The sequence below is a fragment of the Jaculus jaculus genome, chromosome 3 (genome assembly GCF_020740685.1).
Source record: "Jaculus jaculus isolate mJacJac1 chromosome 3, mJacJac1.mat.Y.cur, whole genome shotgun sequence".
NCBI classification, from domain to species: domain Eukaryota; kingdom Metazoa; phylum Chordata; class Mammalia; order Rodentia; family Dipodidae; genus Jaculus; species Jaculus jaculus.
In genome coordinates, this window is record NC_059104.1 from 172,174,515 (window position 1) to 172,197,969 (window position 23,455).

Below are 23,455 nucleotides of genomic sequence, written 5' to 3' on the forward strand. Positions count from 1 at the left end.
TCAAAAATATTTCCCTCTATTCATTAGTGCCAGAGACAAAACTCACGAAATCATGGTTATGTAAAGTACAAGTTTATTTCTCTTTTAAAACTATGAAGTTAAGTCTTACTTGTGAGATATCTATCAAAATTCAAACTGAGCATAATTTCCTAGGACCCGTTTTCCTTGGAATAAACACCATGAACTGAGCAAATCAGGCTCATCTCTTCATTTGGGCAATTTTCTAGATATAGAAACTAGCTCCATGTGTTCAAGTAAATTAAATACATTATTCATGACACAAAGTGCTTCATTCTTAGGAATATGGGACCCAGTGCGTGTGAACCACATGGGCAATAACAAGCTTTGACCCAAGTATCCATAACCCAATATGAAAACCGTACGTTCAAGTTCATGTCATTTGTCCTAGACTCACCAAATAGTGTGCGCTTCCCGAGGAAATAGTTTATATCAGAGAGATGGGTTGAGTTGTGTATATATCATAACAAATACACTCAGCAATAAATAATAATAAACTAGCAGCAGTACTATTTGGTTTTCAGGGAATTGTTTTCCTCCACTGTTCCTTCCAGCCATATTGTTAACTTGTCCAGGTTCCAGGAGTTCCTTCCCACAGAGCAAGGAGTCAAAGTCAAGCTCTAGAGCAAGGCAGAGAGAATAAGCGAAGCAAACCATTCTGGATCTGCTTGGTTTTGATGCTATAGATGACAGGGTTCATAAAAGGAGGGAAAAGGAAATACACGTAGCTCATCGTGATGTGGACCACATGAGGAATGTGCTTTCCAAACCTGTGAATAAATGTCAGACCAACTACGGTGACATAGAAGACCAGGATGCAACAGACATGGGAGACACATGTGTTGAGGGCCTTGGCTCGTTCATCACTAGAAGCAATGCCCATGACAGTCTTGAGAATCAAAATGTAGGAGAAAAAGATGGTCAGAAAATCCATCAGAACCACTGCAAACACAAACAGAATAGGATAGAGACGATTGAAAGTGGTGTCAGCGCAGGCTAGCTTGATTATATCCTGGTGCAGACAGAATGCGTGGGAGAGTGCATGGGATCGACAATAAGGAAACCAGGGCAGGCGAATGATGATGGGCATAATTGACAGACCAGCCCTGGTCAACACGCCCACCCCGATCTTCACTACCCTGCTGTCAGTAAGGATGGAGGTATACCTTAATGGGTTGCGGATGGCAATGAAACGGTCATAGGCCATGGCAAGCAAGACACCTGACTCCACAATAGAAAGAGTGTGGATAAAGTATGCCTGGGAGAAGCAGGCCGCGTGGCCTATCTCCCTGTGACTTAACCAGAGAACCCCCAGCACCGTGGGCATTGTGGTCAGTGTCACTCCGAGATCCGTGGCTGCCAGCATGGCTAGGAAATAGTACATAGGCTCATGGAGGTTGTGGTCTTCCTTAATGAGCAAAAGGAGGGTGCCATTGCCAAGCAGTATGGAGATGTAGGCCATCAACAATGGAAAGGAGATCCAGTAATGTGCCTTCTCCAGGCCTGGGAAGCCTGTAAGCAGGAATGGGGAGGTAGAGGTGTTGAGCCACATCACTGCCAACGCAAAGAGGAGATTATCCCCACCAGGATAGGTGATAGAAACCAGTTCTTTAGAAGTTACTGCTTCACAAAGTTACCTCCTATGAAGATGTTCACTGGTCTTGATTTCTGGAAAGAGCAAGAGCAGTGATTTCTTCATTCCTTAGAGATTCCTAGACTTAGAGATTAAGACATATAAAGAAAAACTATTATTTTATCCCAAATATACTATATATAACATTGTTGGATTATATTTTGGAGAGTAATCAATGTGTGAAAAATAGATCTTGCCGAAATCAATATGAATCTTTTAATCCAGACAAAATGGGGAAGAAACCACTGTAATTCCTTAGTGTTGTAATGGTATTTGAACTTACAGAACAGTTTCAAGATACTCCTTGTCCAGTTGCTGGTATTGATGATGGACTTAAGCATTTCATAGAGTAAATGAGACCTAGAAGAGAAAAGAAAATGTTTCTAAGCATTGTTCAAATAGGTATTAATGTCTTATCACAAAATAGCATAAAGAAAATAATTGAGATATAAATTAATAAGTTAGTAAAGCAGACAGTTCAGATTAGACTGGCTTATATGCAATATGTTTGTAAGGGACTTTCAGTTGATAAAAGTATAGAGAGTTGGCCTAGGTGACAAAGATGAAAGACTAACACATATGATGATTCCCCACACCCTATAAACTTCCAAGTTCTTTAGCAGTGTGATATCATAACTTTTGATCATGTTTTTTACACCCCCGCACATATTATGAGCAATAAGGAGACTTTATGACATTACTTTAAAGCAGTATTTGGTAAAACAACTATTGTTTATCACCTTTGTAGGAAAAATAGACAAATAATTACTTTGATATGCAACCTGGCAGCATATTTTAAAAGCTACGGAGTCTGACATAATTTACCAAAATTTAGAAGGCTCTGTGACTGAAAAGTCTAAGGTACTATTAGATACAGGAAGCCATTTTCTGGGTGTATAGTACTGGTGTGCTCAACTAGGTACAAGACAGCCACCTCTTTCATGGTTGGTAGGGGCTATTCATCTTACATGCTATGAATAGACTATCTCAGTACACGTTTGCCTGACCTATTTTTGGCCATGAACAAATGAACAGACTGTCTGCAATATGACTGGACTTTAGTCTTCAGAAGAATTTGATGGAAGTCCCACCCTTGCTGTTTCTAACAGTGAAATTGGAAGTCACTAGAGATTTTGTGCTATCATTTACAAAGGGTACTGATGATTTCTAGTTTACTTTGCTTCTGGAAGAGGGCATAAAGGCAGATTAGAATTGGTAGAGGGGAAACTTTCTTCACCTCTGAGATTCTGTTATTACAAAGAGTATAGAGGACACACATCTGTTTTGTTCATCTGAGATTTGTTAAATGATACAAGTTTCTTAGGGAGCCTGCGGTAAAAATCTAAGACAATAAAGGGAGGCTTTACTTCACATGAATGTATTAAACTAGAGATCATTTGAGCAGGAAGTGATTTGCTGCCAAGAGTGGTGAGTGGGAGATTCTGACATAGCCACAGATAAAATTGAGGCTGAAACATTTTTAGTGGAAGAGGGTGGGACAAACGACTCTTTCCCAGGTGAGAGCAGAGGAGAAGTAACTCCTTCCTTCCTGTCAGAGGAAGGCCAAAAATATCCAACTTATTCAGAACTAAAGAATCAGGAGCAGGGCTGCAGAGATGGCTTAGCTGTTAAGCGCTTGCCTGTGAAGCCTAAGGACCCCCGGTTCGAGGCTCGATTCCCCAGGACCTACACAGGCCAGATGCACAAGGTGGCGCACGCATCTGGAGTTCATTTGCAGTTCAAGAACACCATAGTAAAGTTGGGGGAGCATTGTTAACACAGAACATTCATAACCATGTTACATTAATACTACCTACAATTGAGGAAAGAGTGGCCCAAAGAGATGACAGAGAAGTGTAGGAAAGACCTGAAGAGGTAGGAGCAAACAAAATGAAGGATATACAGCTATGCTATATATTAAAAAAAAAAAAAACAGCTTGTTACATTGTTACATTGTAGGCTACTAAGTAAATAAACACATACATAAATATCAATGGATTGAAGTAAAGCCTTTAGGAAAAACTTCAAATATACTACATAAACACTCAATGATGAATGGAAAAGAAAAAGAAAAAAGCACTAGAGGCAGGTGATAAAGGGAAGATGGTACTAAGAACTGAAGGTGGGAAATTAATAACTTCGTACTTTTACCACGTTCAGTGCGTTCGAGCATTGCATAGATGCAGAATGTTTACAATGCCCGTATCAGCAGCTCAACATATTCATATTAGTTAGCATCAAAGGTGGCTTACTAATCAGATGTCAAAAGTTCTTTTCATCCACTATGGACTGGGATTTCTTTAGGCGGGGTGAGCTGTTGAACACTGCTGTGCTATGCGGCTGCGTTTCTTCTGTTTTCGTCTGAAAAGGCAGAGTCCTTTGACCAGCTGTCCTCAGAGCTGCCTCTGTGGTAACACAGGCTTATCTGTGAGCTCCGGCGTGTAAGGCGTGTAAATTGTGGGCTTGTCCTCACCCCTGCAGCCCCTCGTCCTTTTCCATGACCTCTGGCTTAGAGTGGACTCAACTTGTTAATGACAAGCCATTTCCCAAAGTCTCAGCTGCTAAATAAACAGAGTGCCCCCTGCAGGTGCCAGGGGATGTCACTCACAGACTCTCCTTCCTTCAAACTGTTCTCCTCCTTTATTTTGTCCTGATATTTTCTACTTTATTACAATCACTCCATCCCTCAATTGTTTAATCTCTTAGCTTTTGTCCATTATCCTTCCCCTTTGAACAGTTCAAACCTGTGCTCCACACTTGTGTTTACTTACCTCAATGGCTTTCCCTAGATCCGTTCTAAATACTGGATCATTAGCATAGCGATCAGCACATAATTTATGTCCTTTTTCAGAGTCATGGACGTATATTTTTCCCTACATATGCAACATTGCTTCCTCATCAGTCACCTCCCTGGCTTTAAGCAGTTCCTCAAGCCACTGAACTATGTGGACTGACTGGTATATTCTATCTGGAAGTTCATTTGCTCTGATTGCAGAGCTGCCAATTCTTAGTACCCGCAAAGCTCCTGGGCGTCCTTACATAGGATGTGTAAAGAAAATCTGTGCCCTGTTTTCAGTTCTGGAGACACTGATGCCTATTTACCACTGTGGGATTTTTTTCTACATACTGGAGGCACACAGCTATGCAATCACTGTACCTGATCTACAGATGTCACGGCCCACTCCATCCAAGCTTCACTCTAATGGTTCTCATTTAGCCCAAGGGCTGGTAAAAACCTTTCTTTTTAAGCCAAGGTCTTTTTTTTTTTTTTCCCAGACTGGCCTAAAACTCATTGTTTGGCTGCGGCTGATTCGGAACCCCTGATGCTTCTGCCTCTAGCTCCAAGCACAGAATTACCTGTGCATATCGGATGTCTGGCTTCAGACAGTGCTTCTCTCCACCAAGGACCATCTGTTGATGGTAGAGCTTTGGCTCGTCCTCAAGAATTTGGCAAAAAATATGTACATATCTACCCCTAGGAGTTTACTTGGAATTCTAGAGAGGTGATTCCTTCCATGAAGGAAATCAGAGAGTTAAAATGGAGATCAGGAAAAGTTAAGAGCTGAGATAGAAGGACAGAAAGCAGAGACAGTTTGCCTGCCCCACCTTCCACTTTGTTCTCACGCACTTCTTTGCTCTCTTGTGCTCCAGAATCCACCCTTCATCATGGTTTGCACACTGGGAGAGCCAGCCCCTACAAAGCCAGGCTTTAGAAACTTGGAGCATCTTTAGGACTGACCCATGACGCCTGTCCATCTATTCACAGATAGGGGTATTTCTTTCCTCTTACTGAAAAACCAGCTACCTAATCTTCATCTTGCTCTGTCCTGGTACCTACTGTATGACCTCAGAAGAAAAATATATCGCACATCCCCACTGACCTGAAATTGTACTTATGTCCATTCTTTAGTGGCATTCTCATGAATTTCAGATCTTTGGCCTCATGGAAGATTTGTCCATGATGCCTTTTTTAGAGTCTAACACAAAATCTTGACTGGCAGGAACATTTATTTCAGAAGCATCTCCTGAGGGATCATTTGTAATTTAGGCCACTCATTTTCCTTCCTTCACAATCTTGCCTCCCTTTCTACTGTACGTCCCCTCCCATCTTTTGCTCCCTCGTGAGTACCCTGACCTTGGGGACTTGGGACCTCAGTCGGCCGTCTCTAATACCTCTCTGTGTTCTAGCTCTGACTTGAGCCCTGTCGCTGGGAGAGTGATTCATCTTGTTCAAAATATGAAAGCAAAAACAGACTGGCTGGGGGTCTGGACTGCAGCCAAGTTTTAGGGGAAGTGTGTTTTGTAATTGTCCACAAGAAATAGAAATCCTTCTCCCTAACATGGGGAGTAAGTGAAAATTAAAACGGAGCAGAGAATCAATTTTATTAGCATCAGAGTTCCCTGTATTCCACCTTCTTTCTCCTAATGTTGACGTATGACTGAAGATTCAGTTACAGGAATGAAGAGTCTCCACTTGTAGTTCTTGACGTCTCCTTGCCCCCCGTCTACATTCTCTACTTTCATGGGCTCCATGTGAAGACAGGGTGGGATTAAGTAATTTTTTCATCAAGGTAAGAATTAGGCACCAAATTCAGGAATCGTAATGTAATTGGTCCAGAGGCCAGATGTTTCCCAGAGGTGTTCCTGATTCCTGAGCACTAAGGTGACATAATGCACACTTTACTTAGTGGCAGACAGAGGTATTATTGCTTTAAAATATAAACATTCATAGGAAAATAGATCCTTTCTAGAGCATAAGCCAAGACCCTTCAAACCAGATGAATGAATACTATTTTATCATATTATTAACAGAGAGGACCAACCCTTCATGTACCCTAAGGAAGTAGCCTTCTTCACATTTTGCCATCAGGCCTGTTTTCTCTGTCTGTTGATAAGTCTGTACCTATGTAAACTATGATGTTCTCTGTGTGCGTGCGTGCGTGCATGCGTGCATGCGTGTGTGTGTGTGTGTGTGTGTGTGTGTGTGTGTGTGTGTGTGTCGATGAAGCTGATACAAAGTAGAAAAGAAGCATGAATTCTCAGAGCTGGCTCTTGATGCTAGGGGATGGTAGGGCTGAATGAAAACACATCTGGGAGGTGGAGAGAACTGTGGTGCTTGCCTGAATTTAACCTTATCCTTGGCTAAATCATCCCCCTGCTGGCGATTTTGAAAAACTACAACAAGCGCATTTACCTAATATTTCAGTTCTGAAGGAACCTCCCACTGCGCCAAGCCTGGCTCAATGAATTAGTTAACAACTCTGGATAGAGGGCAGTCTAATTTATACTGGACGTGTGGATATCCCCCACAGGTGATCTCTATTTTCTCTCACTCACTTTTAGTCACACAGACTCTCTCTCTCTCCCTCTCTTTGTCTCTCTCTCTCTGTCTCTCTGTCTCTCTGTCTCTCTCTCTCTCTCTTCCCCCTCCCTCCTGTCTTCTCTGTCTCCCTATCTCCAAACAATATTTTCAAGAGGTAAAACTCACTAGAAGGCTTATAAAGGGATTAATATACTATAGTAATGGAACCTAATATGTTCAGGTTTGAGATTTAAATGACTTGTTCCAGTATACTGGTATTCTAGGACCCAACCAAGCGACTACCATCCACCTTCCTTCGTAGTCACTAAATATGAATGGAGCCATGACATATTCCCCTTCTGCCCTCCTCCCTCTCCTCAACCTTCAGAAAACATCTCTGTCTTCCTAGTGTGAGAGAGTCACACTGTTTCACAAATTCTGTTCAATAACCTATCCCCTTCGCTAGATGTAAATTTAAAGATTAATTTCATCTACAACACCCTGTTCAGAGTTTCTTACAGCAGGCACCTAGTAATGTATTTTAATGAAAATGCATAAAAAATTGATTTAATTTTAGTTAGCATGCAAAATAGGCTATTTTATGATAAAAATGAAATAAATTTAAATATCATTTAGGAGAACAGAGAAGTAAATGTTTTTTTTTTCATTTATTTGATTTGGCAATACTGTTGAATATTATTGGTTGGACTCTAGTGTTTGATTATATAATTCAAGGAATAAAAGGGTAAAGCTGCTATGTAGATTTTATAAATAAATATAAAGGCAATGTTACATAACTCTAGGTGCACAATATTGACCAACCATCCCTTGTTGGTGGCTATAACACCTGACTCATATCAGTCTCGGTGAAACTAGCATATTATCCAATCATGCCAAACCATGTTCTATAACATAGACTGATAAAGAAATGGAACTTGGTTTTTTTTTTTTCTAAAAGATGTTGCTATTTGCTTTCAGAAGAGTAAGTAAAGTAAGACATTTTGAAATGCCTGACTATTGGGAGTCATGTGGAAGAAATATCCCATGCATGAAAAGTTAAGTAGAACCCTTGGGAAAACATGGGAAAATGGCCTGAAAGTATGTTTAGGTAGGATTGTATAGAAAATGATTTAATCTGGCTAACCTCTGGGCTCACAGAGTAACTGGTAGAGGACAAAGAAAAAGTAAAAATAATGCGTGCATGACTGCAAGGGGGTTAGGGCAGTTTTAACCATGGGCTAAATGCAGATGGGAAATTTAGAGGCAAAGTAGCATCACCTGGACAATCCCTTCACAAACCACACCCAGCCTCTCCAGCAACGCCCGGGTCTGCTCTAGCGGACAAAGAGAGGGAGGTAACGAAGACAGAGCTGTCAGCGTTGGGTTCTTCATAAAGCACAAGCGAATAGTGAGGCAGGGCAACTTTTCCCACTGCAGATGTGAACCCAATCCTCTAAAGTCAGGCCTCTTCAGCTTCAGGTGAGCCTGTGCCAGGAGACATGGGTAGAGGTAATGAAAGGTCCTGCCCACAGGGGTCATAGCCCTGGGGACTCTGTGTGTCCTCAAGTTCTCCCAACTGGAGTGTGGCATTTTACATGCACAGAAGAAGAAAGAAGATAAATACTTCCCTGGCAGAACCCAGTCTGATGCCTCTCCCTGACCTGGCAGCCATTCTTTCCTATAATACAGAATGCCCTGGCTTTATGACTCTGACATCAGCAGCTACTGGTGCGTATCCACCACTGGATTATATCAATGTGGTATGATGGGGAGTCATAACAAGAGGAGGGAGGATGTTCAGGAAGTAGAGGATGTATGAATGCTTTTTTAAAAAATCAGTGAGCCTGGAAGGAGTTAGTCTCAGCTCTAATGCTGGCTTCTCCCCTACATGTTAGAGTGACCTCACATGGATGTGTTCCCCACATTTCTCCTCAGTGGAGCTTATTTTGTTCTTGCAAAATAAAATCTGTGAATCTGAGAGTACCACAGAATCTTTAACATGTCTGACCTTCTCAGAGTCCATGTATAGAAGCAGAGGCAGGAACAATACCAGAAAGCAAGACTGCTCTGGCTAGAAGAGATCAACACAGTGTCTGCTGTGAACATCAAGGGAATGAGCTCTGCCACCTCCTAAAGGCTTCAGAAGCAGGCCAGGCTCTTCCTGGGTCATGTCTAATGATCAGCCTTCCACTGGCATCAGGATGGAGCCTGTGGTCTGTGCATGCTCCTCCTTGCCAAGTTCTATGCTACAATATGCCTTTCCCCTTTTTCCTCAAAAAATAGCAATTCATTCACCCAGCATATGTATGATGTACACTTTATGTGAATATGGCACTGAATGCCCTCCCCTCAATCTGCTTGCATTAATTCTCACAACCTAATGTGACTCCCTTGTTATCCAGGGCGTGACCTCCTTGTCCCAAGTCCTCTCCTGCCCTACTCAAAGAACAGCCATTGTGGACGGTGTTCCACTGCGTTCGGGGATGAAGACTCTAAGAGGGTACTAGAACAGGGATGTGATCAAAGTGCACTATGTCCATGTATCAAAATTCTCAATAAAATGTTTTAAAGTAGGGCTGGAGAGATGGCTTAGTGGTTAAGCACTTGCCTGTGAAGGCTAAGGACACCGGTTCGAGGCTCGATTCCCCAGTACCCACGTCAGCTAGATGCACAAGGGGGCACATGTGTCTGGAGTTCGTTTGCAGTGGTTGGAGGCCCTGGCGCACCCGTTCTCTCCCACACACACACCTCTTTCTCTCTCTCTCTCTCTCTCCCTCTTTCTCTGTCTGTCACTTTCAAATAAATAAATAAACATAAAACAAAACAATTTTAAAAACAGTTTTTAAATAAAGACTCTGGTCCAAGCCTTATGTTTTGTTTGCACGCTTAATCACCTGAAAGAGTATTTCCACCCAATAATTCATTCTAAAGACAGCAAATATTAAACTGAATGAAAGAATAATGGCAAAGACAGCGAGCTTTATGCACTCTAAATAACCAAGGAGCCCTATCTCCAGGTATTTCCTCTTCGGCTCCTGCCTGCACCCCCTCTGCTGTGAAAGGGGCAGTTCCGCAGTCATGAGGCATGGCTGTGCTGATGAGTAGATGCCTGTTTCAAGGGAGGAGAAATACCTGCTGTTCACTCATGAAGGACAATTGTCTCTCACTGCCAACAGACACTTGCTGTGACTTCCAACCAAGAGGAATAACCCGATCCCTGTCGTTTTCTCTGCAGACTTCTGGCTTTCACCAGATTCAGCTCCCTGTGCACTGTATTACACTGACATTGGTGAACACAGACCTGAGTCAGAGCTTCTGGCAGGACAAGAGGTGAGCAGATGGTCCCTTCACTTACTCCGATAGCTCACGACCATAGGCACAGTGTAGCGCAGCACACAGCAGGCTCCATCCTGTGTCCCAGGTTCTTAGAGAATCCCAAACTAGTTGCTTAAAAATTTAAAGAATTGTTGAGCCGGGCGTGGTGGCGCACGCCTTTAATCCCAGCACTTGGGAGGCAGAGGTAGGAGGATTGCCGAAAGTTCGAGGCCACCCTGAGACTACATAGTGAATTCCAGGTCAGCCTGGGCCAGAGTGAGACCCTACCTCAAAAAAAAAAAAAAAAAAATTAAAGAATTGTAAGTTTTAAATACATGTACATGAAGAATATAATTGAATATATGTAAATATATTTTCAGCTTTTTGGCTTATAATCAAGAGTAAACTGTATTAAAGAAGAAATATATGTAAAAATATATAATTATTATTTTGCACACTTACATATTTATATATATAATGTGTTTATACTTTTATATTATATTTAAATAGTATCTACAATGTACATAATGACTTCAAATGAATATGCTAGTAGTATATATTAGACAAAGTATGGATAAATAAGTCTATAAGTGTGCACATTATCCTTGTACATATTTTATATATATATTTATACTTTAAATAGATTTTTTTATATAAGTATAAAAAAGTATATGCTAGCCAGGAGTGGTGGCTCATGCCTTAATCCCAGCACTTGGGAGGCAGAGGTAGGAGGATCACTGTGAGTTCGAGGCCACCCTGAGACCACATAGTGAATTTTAGGTCAGCCTGAACTAGAGTGAGACTATATCTCGAAAATACACACACACACACAAAAAGTATATGCTACCAAAGACACATATGTATGCTTACATTTTAAGAGAGCTATACCAAGGTATTGTGTGAGTGCTGACAAGAAGTTAACTAATTGAGCCAGGCATGGTGGTGCACGCCTTTAATCCCAGCACTCAGGAGGCAGAGGTAGGAGGATCACTGTGAGTTTGAGATCACCCTGCGACTACATAGTGAATTCCAAGACAGCCTGAGCTAGAAGAGTGAAACCCTACCTCAAAAAACCATAAAGAAAAAAAAAAACAGAATTTAACTGACTTTATATACACAGGGAAGTCAACAGAATTCTGTAAGAAGGAATATTTGCACTATATTAAATGATCAAGCACTTAAAAATAGCTGGAAAAACTGAAGCTGTTATTTGCTAAGAAAGCAAAAAATATCAAAAAGTACAAACAGGCATTGTACGGGGACATCAAGAAAGAATTGTGTGATGTGATGTCCGGAGTGGGTAGAAGAGGGGCTTTGAAAGGTACAAAAGCAGGAAGCGTCTGGCTAGATGGGGAACAGCGCAGGCTGTTCTGTTACACTTGGTTCCTATCCAACAGTAAGTCACTGTGAGGCCTCAGGGAGGTTTTATACCTTTTCATCAAAAGGGAGCCATTTACTCCTCTTGAAATGAGGACAGAAGGATTCATAGTTAGGAGAAATACAATGGATATTTAAAAGCCTTAGGCAAATCTGAATCACGCACGGCCTCCACGCATGGAAACTGTCACCAGAGCCCTCACTGTGATGAAGAGGCAGTTACTGGGGGCCTGAGAAGAGTGAGGTGGCTCAACGTACAGTGAAAATGAAAAGCCTTTTAAGTGAAAATAGGAGCCGTTTGCATAAGTGGCATGGCCACGGGTAATTTAACAATTAGCTGCTCTTCCAAGTTCGTTTGTCTCTACTAGTCAAGCTGCTGTCCATTCCAGTCACTGTCACTTGCTGCTCCCTCTTCCAGAATGTGCTTCCCCAGGATCCTCATAACAAGTGGCACATGAGTCTGGAGTTCGCTTGCAGTGGCCACAGGCCCTGGTGTGCCCACATGCCCATTCTCTCTCTTTCTCTCTCTCTCTCTCATCTGCCTCTTTCTCTATCTCTGAAATAATAAATAAAAAATTTTAAAAAGAAATATAAGAAAAAATAGTGTTGATGATTGTGTTATCAAAGAAGCAATAAAGTAAGGCACATGGGCAAATTATAATAGGGAGTTGAGGATATAAAGGAAATGGTAATGACAGAGTTGCTTACAGGGATGTGACTCTTAAGGAAACTAAAGAGTTAGTAATCAGGAACACAGAGACCCCACAGAGAACACCAATAACCCCACTGAGGAGGGCCCTCAATGGATTACAGGCAGGCAGGGGAAAGAGGATATAAGAGTATAAGCTAATGGGTATATGACCAACACCCAACAAGGTCATACAGTGAAACTCGTAATCAATTTTAAAAAATAGTTGAGAGACTAGTTAGAGGGAAGAAGAGGACAGAAGGAGTAAGGGAGGTGGAAAAAGACAGAAGGAGGTGAGGCAACTGTGTATATACATAAAAAATGTCAATAATAACAGACAAGGGGCTAGCTGCAAAGAAGGGCACAGAGGAGGAGGCGCATGAGAGAGTTGAAAGAGAAGGTGGTAAGCGGGGACTAGAATCATGGTCTATTGTATACATCTATGAATGGTTGTCAATAAAACATTTAAAAATAATAATAATCAGGAATATCCATTTATTTTCAGCTCCGTCTCTGAGGAGTACCTGTTTAATATCTTTATTGTCCTCAGCTCATGCTCCTGTCCAACATGACTTACTTTAGCCCCATGTTCTACCTCACTGGCTTTCCTGGTTTAGAAGCCATCGAACACTGGATCTTCATCCCCTTTTTCTTCATGTACCTCGTGGCCATCTCAGGAAACTGTCTCATTCTCATAATTATTAAGACCAGCCCCCACCTGCACACACCCATGTACTATCTCCTCTCCCTGCTGGCCCTCACTGACCTGGGGTTGTCGGTGTCCACCTTGCCTACCATGGTAGGGATTTTTTGGTTCAACTCCCACAGCATCTACTTTGGAGCTTGCCAAATCCAGATGTTCTGTATCCACTCATTTTCCTTCATGGAGTCCTCAGTGCTCCTTGTCATGTCTTTCGACCGCTTTGTGGCCATCTGCAACCCCTTGAGGTACTCGGTTATCATCACTGGTCAGCGAGTGATCAGGGTAGGACTGGTGGTCATCCTGAGGGGACCTGTAGCCCTTATCCCGATTGTCCTGCTCCTGAAAGTGTTTCCCTACTGTGGGCCTCTGGTCCTCTCCCACTCGTTTTGTCTACACCAGGAAGTGATACACCTCGCTTGTGTGGACACCACCTTCAACAACCTGTATGGACTGACCCTGGTGGTGTTCACCGTGATGCTGGACCTGGTGCTCATTGCACTGTCCTATGGATTCATCCTGCACGCGGTGGTGGGCCTGGCCTCCAGAGAGGAACAGCTCCGAGCCTTCCAAACATGCACTTCCCATCTCTGTGCTGTGCTCCTGTTCTTTGTGCCCATGGCAGGGCTGTCCCTGGTGCACCGCTTTGGGAAAAATGCTCCCCCTGCCGTTCACCTTCTCATGGCCAACATCTACCTCTTCGTGCCTCCCATGATTAACCCAATCATATACAGTATTAAGACCAAGGAGATCCGCAGGGCCATCATCAAGCTCCTGGGCCTTAGAAAAGTCAATTCTGAGTCCTGGGGCGAAATGTGTCACTGATCATTCATAGTAAGATCATTAATCTAAGGGCCAAAAAATCATGACATTGAATAGTTATGAGAACAACCTGATACAACCAAAGATGACCCCCACCACACACACACACACACACACACACAGGTCTTGATTAAAGTAGAAATAGACTTCTTTCAAATTATGTCTAAGAATACTGATTTTATTTTTCTTGCTCTAATTTTACCTCCTCCTACATCTGAGATTGGGCATTTCTGGTAGTATCAAAAGACAACCCACAGAAGATATAAGGGATTATCATAAATGTCAAATGTACAAATAGTAAAACTAAACTTAACCCAAAATTAAAAAAGAACAAAGATAAAGCAAAGACCAAATAACCTCCATTTGTTGTAATTCACCCCAAGAAATATACCTCTTAGAGTCCCTTCCCATCTTTTCTTCCTGGTCGAGGTCCTTTTCATCTCTTTCTCCTCTTGTCTACTAAGCCATGTCGATTAGGCCCGTGAGTCACAGCAGAATCCCTGCGCTCTTCCTAAAAACCCGTGTAGGCACAATCCGGCCAACTTTTTCTGAAACTGTTTCCTTCTAATCCCCTGCCACTAGCTAGCAGGAGCCTGGGAGGCTCCCCTGGACTTATCTCTGATTTTCCCTTTCTGTGAAGCCCTGGCCTCTACAACTCAGTGCAACATTAACCTGAAATCTGTACTTGTTTTCAGGTGATTAGTTGTGAGATCTTGCATAATGATGTGTAGTGGAACCAAGTTTCAATCCAGGAAACTTCGACAGACATGTTAGACCACAACTCAGGAGCATGTGAATTTAAGATTGACAGAACAGCTGCCCTACATTATTCCCTCATTACAGGTCTGGGGCGATGACTCTGTGGTGAGAAGCGCTTGCTGGCAATGAGTGTGCAATCTCAGCTTTAAAACTGATCTGAAAGGATAGGCCCATTTTGCAATGTAGAGCAGATAAGGAATGCTTTTTGCTTCCACGTACCAGCATTTACCAGTGTAACATTTTCACAAAGGAATAAGTTGTTTAAGTATGCATGTGTGTGTATGTATAAACATCATAGAAAATGAATTAAACTACTCGGAGTTTATTTATCTTTAATTATGGACATACTTAGTGTGGGTACATCATGTGTTAGTACCATCCTTTCCCTCATCCCTGCCCCCATTCCATGGGGTCCCCTCCTGAGTGGGGTTGCAGGTTTTCCTGGTGGGGTTGTGGGTTACATATTGTGGAAGCAGCAGTCAGTTATTGGGGAGAGGAAGTGCCTCTGGGCATGATGTCTAACAATCTTTCTACCCCAGCTTCCACAAAATTCCCTGAACCACGTTGGGTTTGTTTTAAGTCTACGCCAGTGACGGGCTCCTAAGGAGTCTCTGGATCTCTGCTTTGGTAGATGTTGAGTGTTCAAAGCATCTGTCTCCTTTGCCATGGCACTGATTGTCAAGCTTACCAAGAAAACAGTATTCTTGCCCATCTCCCCAGTTCCCCTGTGGTTTCAACAGAGGCTGAAGTGCAAGGGCAAGTTTATCTCCTCGGTCTCGTTAGCTGTCTGGAATCTGGAATGGAGCCAGACACCAGACAGTTAGCCAATCTAGAACTGGAAGGTGCTACATGAGCTACTGGGAGGCAGTGAGTGCACAACTGTCACAGCAACCAGGGGTCTCAGCTACTCAGAAGCAAACATCCTGACTAGATGTACACACACTGCCATACAGACACACAGCCTTGGTGGGTACCAATAGCTTTCTGATTGGCTAAGAGATCCACTCAGTGGAAAGGAACCTGTATCTGGAACTGGGAACCAGGTCAGAATCCTATGGAGATAAAGATTATTTTCTAGGGTCAAGCTCCCACTAGTCTTTGGCTAAAAGAAGGACTACATCTATCAAAGTCTCCCTAAATTAATAGTGCTTATCCAATTTTACCTTTGCTGAGTTCACTCTCCATTGGCGAATCTTCTTTTCTTTTTCAAACTACTTGGAGTTTTTATGCATGCCCCATTCAGCAACAAATCTGTGTAATATAAATGGCTAGCACATGTTATATGACAAATGAAGCAGTTATGCTAAATATTCCTTATCTCCCAGGAAGCCTATTTTTATTGGGAACTTCTCCCTGGCCCCTACCTATTCCACTTAACTGCTGAGCCATCTCCACAGCCCAATTGCACTGTTTTAAAGACATGAAGTGTGTAGAGTGAGTCAGTATGACTTTCTGAGGAGGAAGAGGAGATTCCCAGGGGCACTGAGATGTCTGGGGCCTGGATTCTAAATATTTAAGAGCTGCAGGTGCTGTGAGAAGAGCTGGGTTTGAAATAGGCAGAGTACTTCATCTTCTCATATGTAGTCATGAGGAAGGTGCTGGCTAGTAACAGGAAGGAGGGCAGATGAGGAACTTCTTTTTTTTTTAAGTTTTTATTAGCATTTTCCATGATTATAAGAAAAATCCATGGTAATTCCCTCCCTCCCCACCCCCCACACTTTCCCCTTTGAAATTCCATTCTCCATCATATTACCTCCCCATCTCAATCATTGTACTTACATATATACAATATCAACTTATTAAGTACCCTCCTCCCTTCCTTTCTCTCAGATGAGGAACTTCTTGACAGCTGTCATCAATTTGCTCAGGAAAGTTAATGTCTTCTACAAGCAAAAAGAGATGGGGCAATGCTGGAATCATTTGAGAGAAAAATAATTTGAAAATCTGAATATTTTAATGTAAGAAATTCAGAGTAATCCTATATTCTATCAATAGGTCTTAAGTGGGGAAAAGGTCTGCTAAATTTTAATGTCATCAAGTAACAAAGTACACCTAGGTCAGGATAAGAAAACTTGAGTAAAACAGGAAATGGATTTCGGCTGCTTGTGAAGAAAGCATTTAATTAATTAAAACACTGAGTCCAGTGAGGACCAGACTGAATACCCAGCAGGGGCTTTGCACAGTGGCCTGATAACCTTTGAGCATGTGGTCTCCCTTCCCAGAGTGAACAAAACCACTTGAAAGTTAAAATGCCTGTCTTGCTCATCTTGACAGAGTTTCTTCTTTCAGATGAGGTAACGAGACCCACTTTATCTTCACAGAACAGGTGTTGGAAGCATCGGCACTTACACAATCATGGGATCGGGTATTTGTTCTCGTTTCTGCAGTTTCAGCCCATACACACACTGAGTACGCAATAACCGTGTTCCAATATGTAGGCTGGCAATGGAAATTTTTTTCAAAAAGACAGAATGCTTATCTACAAAAGATGTATTCCAAGGTACAAAATATGTCTTCCTATTGATCTCTAAAGCAAAGGTGTCCTCTATAACTCCCCTCCCCTATGTAAATAGCAGAGATTGTCCAGGTGATTTGTGGTGCTGAAGAACTGAACCCAGTGTAGACATGCCTTGTTAAGATAAAGCCAGACATTGCTGAACATCCTGTGAAAAGCAGTCTTCAATGCTAAGGTCAGTGGCAGAAATGAAAGTTAGAATATTTTCCTCCTAGCCAATTCTATGCTGAGATTGAATATCAATGTATTAACTAAGATACAGTTTTCCAAAAGTAATTCTTTTGTGGGGGGAGTGGTTTTGAGGTAGTGTCTCACTGTAGCCCAGGCTGACCTGGAATTTACTCTGTAGTCTCAGGCCAGCCTCAAACTCCCAGTAATCCTCCTACCTCAGCCTCCTGTGTACTGGGATTAAAGTCATGTGCCACCACGCCTGGCTAAAATAATTCTTTTAGCAAATTTCTATAGTGTACACTTTATAAGTGGCATATTCTATAACTTTCATCCCTTGGTTATTTAACTACACTAGGTAAATATTGCCATTCTCATTTCTATACCACTGTTTATTTCCCTTATGAGTATCTGAATATTAAGAGATGGTGAGATGATCACCTGGATAATTGTTCCTCTGGGTATCTACGCCATCCCTATTATGCTCCTTCCATAGCTTCCACGTCTTAAATGAGGAAAGCTATATTCCAGCCACAGAATGAGAAGACCTGGATGCCATGGTGGCAGGCACTTGCTAAAGTAATATGTGTGGTGAGTGCTCAAGCCCATGGGTCCCTGTGATCGGAAGCAGCTTCCAGGAGGAGTGTCATATCCACCCTAGTGTGAAGCCTTCTGCACATTTCCCTGACCAACAGTCACTTCCCTGGGTCCTTGACTTCATCAGGTAGAATGAGAAGAAGCATTCCTTAAACGTGAGGACAGGTAATGACAGGGGAGCAACACAAAATTAGGGTCTTAGAAATAGTTTTCGTTTGCTACTGTCTTATTTCTGGATACTTCATGCAATGCATATACCGCATTTGATGTTCCTTGTGCTTTTGCTTCCTTGAAAGACACAGTGCATCAGTGAGGCAGTGATGAGGAAAGGATGTTATAAATAGAAAGCTGGGGATAATTGACTGTGACCAATTTCTCAGAGAATGCCTCAGAGGAGATAAAGTGGAAAAGTACTAATACTTACTTGTTGCAAAAGTTCATGCAAAATACTCAGACCCATTATGTGGGGTAAACAGTAACATCGCTGTCTTTAGCAATAGGGAAATAAATATGCCCAAAGCATAAAAATCTATATTGCACATAGGATCACCTCCCATCCTGTCCAGTTCCAGGAGTGCACAGCTCACTGGAGCACACTGTCTTCTTCTCATAGATGGGCTTTCATCTCCCCAGGGTACTGCATCTCTGCTATTATCCTGCCTCACTCTTGTTTTAATCCTAAAAGCTAAATGGTCCCTTTTGTCAGCTCTTAGCCTGGAATGTTCTTGTCAAACAAATCCTGATCTCAAGAGAATGATTGTGTTTAAGATAGCTTTCAAGAACTGACCCTATGTGACTGGAGAGATGTAAGATAGATGCAATAATCTAAGGGCAGAGACAAAACCTCGCCTGAGAATGTGGAACGGCTGAGAAGATAAGGGAAGAGACACCCTGTTTCCAGCATCTTCCAGGTGTGTCTCTTCCACCATCAAGTTATTTGAAGTGCACTCAGACAGGCAAGAAAGGAAGAGTTGCTCAGCTCAGAGGACGACCATTTACAGAACTAGAAGGATAAAATCAAAACAAACAAACAAGAGTTTGTTGGGGAGAGGATAAAGAAATATCATGGAAAGGGACACAACAGATGAAGAAGAGAAATGTCTCCCAAGTCTCCTAGCCGAGGCTGCTCTGGAACCTGTGATCACATTAGTGGGAAAAGGCATGCTGCCTGTGGTCTATGATTGAACATTGCAGAAATTTGGGGGGTAGAACCAGGACTCGATGATGTAGGTATCTTTCTCCATTCAAAGCCCAGACCAGCTCATCTCAAGGTGGGTGCAACTCCACGCCTTCCCAGATTAATTATCCTGGCACCTGCTCCAGGCTCTGTTCATTGCTACGAACTCAGACTTGCCTTGGTCTTTAATTATATATCTATTCATCAGGTATTTTAAAGCTGTTTTATATGCTGTGCTTTGTACCTAAATACTTACCAGTAATATTCATCTAGTCTCAACGTTTGTGTCCATCTTATTTGGGGATTGTTTATTTATGTCTTCCCAATAGCTTTCTGCAGCCAGGTGTCTTCATACCTGCACAAGTCAGCCATTTCCTCTTTAGCTCCTGTAAAGTATACTAGCTACAAATTAGATGCATACTTTTGTTTCAGTCTACAGCTTCATTGTGATGGGGACTATAACATCTTCGCAGTGGGGATAGTGGGAATGTCCAGATACTGGTCACCGATTAGTTGTCAGAGATGACATTTTTCAGTAATGTGAATTCTTTGTGTTTTCTTCTTTATTTCCCCTAGTATTCAGTGATCTTTCTCCACAAAAAAATGTGATAAATTTGCTTCTAATTTTGGAAGTGGCACTGACCCCATGTGGCGAATTTTCAACATGAAGAATTCCAGTATCACTGAGGGGGTTTTACCTACCACATTCATTCTGGTTGGCATCCCAGGGCTGGAGACGGAGCACATCTGGATATCCATCCCCTTCTGCCTGATGTACACCATCATCTTCCTTGGGAATGGCATCATCCTCCATGTCATCAGAACAGATGCTGCCCTGCATCAGCCCATGTATCTCTTCCTGGCCATGTTGGCACTGGCTGAGGTTGGTGTCTCAGCCTGTACCCTGCCTACGGTGTTAGGCATATTCCTTTTTGATATCTCTGAGATTTCTTTTGAAGCATGCCTCCTTCAGATGTTTTTCATCCATTCTTTCTCCATTCTTGAGTCAGCTGTGCTGCTGGCCATGTCTGTGGACCGGTTTGTGGCCATCTACAGCCCGCTACGCTACACAGCCATCCTAACACGGCCCCGCATCATGGGCGCAGGGGTCAGCATCGCACTGAAAAGCACTGCGCTCATGGCCCCACTGCCTGTGCTCCTAGAGAGACTTCCGTTCTGTGGCCATAATGTCCTATCCCATTCCTATTGCCTCCACCCCAACCTTATCCATTTACCTTGTGGGGACGTTTCTGTCAATAATATATATGGGCTTTTCATCGTCATCTCTACTTTTGGACTGGATTCACTGCTCATTGTGGTGTCCTACGGCCTTATTCTTCACACCGTTCTGGGGATTGCCACGGGGGAAGGACGGAAGAAGGCACTAAACACATGCGGCTCACACGTTTGTGCGGTGCTGGCTTATTACGTGCCTATGATTGGCTTGTCGATGGTGCATCGCTTTGGACGCCATGTGTCTCCCCTGCTGCACACCATGATGGCTAACGCTTACCTCTTCTTCCCACCTGTCGTCAACCCCATCGTGTACAGCGTCAAGACCAAGGAGATCCGCCGTGGTATTGTCCGAATGCTGTCAGAGAAGGGACCCAGAGTTTAATGTAAAGTCAAAGCAAAAAGGGTGGTCTTATTTGTTTATTTTCTGTGAGCACGGCTCACCCTAGCTTAAGTGTTATGTAACTGACTGCACAGCAGAAGGTTCTCATGGTCTGATAGTAAACTAGCGTGTAATTACAAATAGACATGATTTGTGTATAATCAAACAGTACATCAGGTTGATAGTATCCTATAGCACGTTGTGTGACATGCATACATGTGTGTATTACCCTGCCAGCCTGGAGCAGGAGTGCAAAACTGTTTTTGAAAATAGTACATTCCTCATAAGGAAAATGCAACGGGTATTTATAAGGTGCCTGAGAATTCTACTGAACCCCCTGTGTTAGGGAGAAAGTGAGGTGTAGTACATTCTCTTACAATATAGGTTCACAGTAGGTGAACTGGCCCTTGAATTTCAGCTAGGTCATAGGAAGTTTTCCACGTAGGGGCTGATGAATAATATAGCCAACTTCATCAATACCCCAAGTAGGATGTCCCTAAAATTATAAATTTTGTTTATTTACAAAACTTCTGAACTTTTCACACCTTGATGCAGAGATTTTCAAAGAAACAAGCATCATTTTATATATGTCAATAATTTTCATCTGGTCATATATTCCTCCCCAGAGATTTGAAATAAGGTTTACAATCTTATTTTCAGGGAAGGAAACAAAGATTTGTTAGGTAAAACATATAGTCAATGTTTCATTATTTTAATTTTTCTTGCAATAACGTTGAGGTAGAATAAATAAAATTATTATTCAGATAAACATGGTACTTAAATTTAGTAAGCATCTTACTCAAATTTGTAGACTGAAAAGGTACTATTGGAATCTAGTTGGACTAAATACAGAGCATGAGTTATTAACCCTACCATGTGTCAAGTGTGCAAGAACTCAAATGCCATGTCCATGTAATAATTCAGTCAAATGTAATTGACATCACAATCCCAGGCCATCAGGATCACACAGTGACAAATGAGATCAGATCCCTTCCTGATGTCAAGGAAGGTTTTTTCCCTATATTCCCCATCTCTGCCACATTTTGTAGTTCCTGGAATAATGTTTAGCATCAATCTTGGGCAGATCTCAGAATACTCCAGGCATATGTAAATATAAACATGCATAGCTTTTGAGTATGATTTTGCAATATTTTGAATGCTTGCCTTTATGTTGCATTGTGATTAGGGTGATAACTGGCAAAGAGTTCTTATAAAAGTTATTCTGCGATTTAGCTGCCAAGCTTTTATTTACTGTGTTTATATAGTTGCTGAAGTGGGAATTTACTGTTGTCTAAAAGCACAACCTAGATTCATTCCCACCAGTGGGAGGCAAAACCCTGCAGAGAAAAATGATTTAAAACTAAGAAGAAAACAAAACACATCCTGGCGTGGTGGTGCATGTCTTTAATCCCAGCATTTGGGAGGCAGAGGTAAGAGGATCACCATGTGTTCAAGGCCACCTTGAGACTACATAGTGAATTCCGGGTCAGCCTGGGCCAGAGTGAGACCCTACCTTGAAAAATCAGAAAAAAGAAAAAAAAAATCAAGCAGGTAAACCCCACAGGAAGGACCTTCCATCCATAGCCAGTGAAATAAGGTATTTCCTGGGCTGTGAAGAGTGTTTATCTTGAGAGAATTTGTCCCAGAAAGATGATCACATCAAATTGTCGAACATATGTAAAATGAGAGCCTTGGCAGCTTACATGAATTTCTAAGATTACATGGTGACTATTCAGACCCCGTAAGAGGATTACTCCCATATCTAAATCTATCTGTTGGAAACATTGAAATTCCATATGTATTACATCCGCATTTGAATATAATATTGACTAGATTATACTTTTTAATATTTTTATTTATTTATTTTCAAACAGATAGAGATAGAAAGAAGAAAGACAGAGAGAGAGAGAGAGAGAGAAAGAAAGAAAGAAAGAAAGAAAGAAAGAGAGAGAGGAAGAATGGGTGTGCCAGGATCTCTAGCCTCTGCAAATGAATTTTAGATGAATGTGCCACTGTGCATCCGGCTTTCTGTGGGTACTGGGGACTTGAACTGGGTTCTTGGACTTTGCAGGCAAGCACATTAAACACTAAGCCATCTCTTCAGCTCCTAGATTACACTTATTAAATTTCAATTATGAATGGATAAGTAAAATACCAAAAAATTTTTACTTTTAATTCTATATTTCAGCCATGTTGGTTTATTTCTCCAAACATCAAAAAGTTCAGTCTATTGTATTTCCTTTGGGAAAACATTTGTCCATACACATACGCTGGGCCTTTAGTGATCAGAACAAAAGAGAATTTCATGTGAATATCTAAGCAGCTACTGAATGCCAGTGGATGGGGAGAAGCACAATCCAAATAGAATCTCATAAGACGCCTCAGTCCTTGGTGACACTCAAACAGCCTCATCAAGCCTGAGCAGAAGCCCACCTTCCTGTGGAAGAAGTGCCCGCCTGCAGAACTGTTCCCTGCAGACCACGGCCACGGCCAGGGGACGTCACACCTATTCTTCTCAGTCTGTTTTCCACTGAAAACTATGTGCTTCCCACTCCTTAATTTTGAATAGCCATGTATATCTTTGATACCACTCATTGCCAATAGATGAAAAATCTTAAGCATTTACTTTTTTACACTATATATTTCATCCAGTGAGGTCTGGTACATTGCATGTTACCACAGTTTGTCTGGCTCTAGTCTGTGGAAATCTGTTTCTATTTTTTTAAATATTTTATTTATTTATTTAAGAGAGAGTGAGAGAGAGAGAAT

The 23,455-nt window shown here is 42.0% G+C and overlaps 3 protein-coding genes across 3 annotated transcripts; 2 read left to right on the top strand and 1 right to left on the bottom strand.

The window, feature by feature from the left end:
- Positions 1-631: 631 nt before the first annotated feature.
- LOC101614823 (olfactory receptor 51B6) lies at positions 632-1,573 on the bottom strand. The gene has a single exon (XM_004650734.2). The coding sequence runs from the start codon at positions 1,568-1,570 to the stop codon at positions 632-634; it is 939 nt and encodes a 312-aa protein (XP_004650791.2). The 5' UTR covers positions 1,571-1,573.
- An 11,310-nt stretch (positions 1,574-12,883) lies between these two features.
- Positions 12,884-13,858, top strand: LOC101614541 (olfactory receptor 51M1). Its single transcript, XM_004650733.3, has one exon. It carries the CDS (start codon positions 12,887-12,889, stop codon positions 13,856-13,858), a length of 972 nt encoding a protein of 323 aa, XP_004650790.1. The 5' UTR covers positions 12,884-12,886.
- A 5,877-nt stretch (positions 13,859-19,735) lies between these two features.
- Positions 19,736-20,689, top strand: LOC101614254 (olfactory receptor 51J1-like). The gene has a single exon (XM_004650732.3). It carries the CDS (start codon positions 19,736-19,738, stop codon positions 20,687-20,689), a length of 954 nt encoding a protein of 317 aa, XP_004650789.3.
- Positions 20,690-23,455: the final 2,766 nt, after the last annotated feature.

Bases quoted from the DNA above. Each gene is read 5' to 3' on its own strand.
- LOC101614823 (XM_004650734.2), bottom strand. From the start codon at position 1,570: ATGTGGCTCAACACCTCTACCTCCCCATTCCTGCTTACAGGCTTCCCA.
- LOC101614541 (XM_004650733.3), top strand. From the start codon at position 12,887: ATGCTCCTGTCCAACATGACTTACTTTAGCCCCATGTTCTACCTCACT.
- LOC101614254 (XM_004650732.3), top strand. From the start codon at position 19,736: ATGAAGAATTCCAGTATCACTGAGGGGGTTTTACCTACCACATTCATT.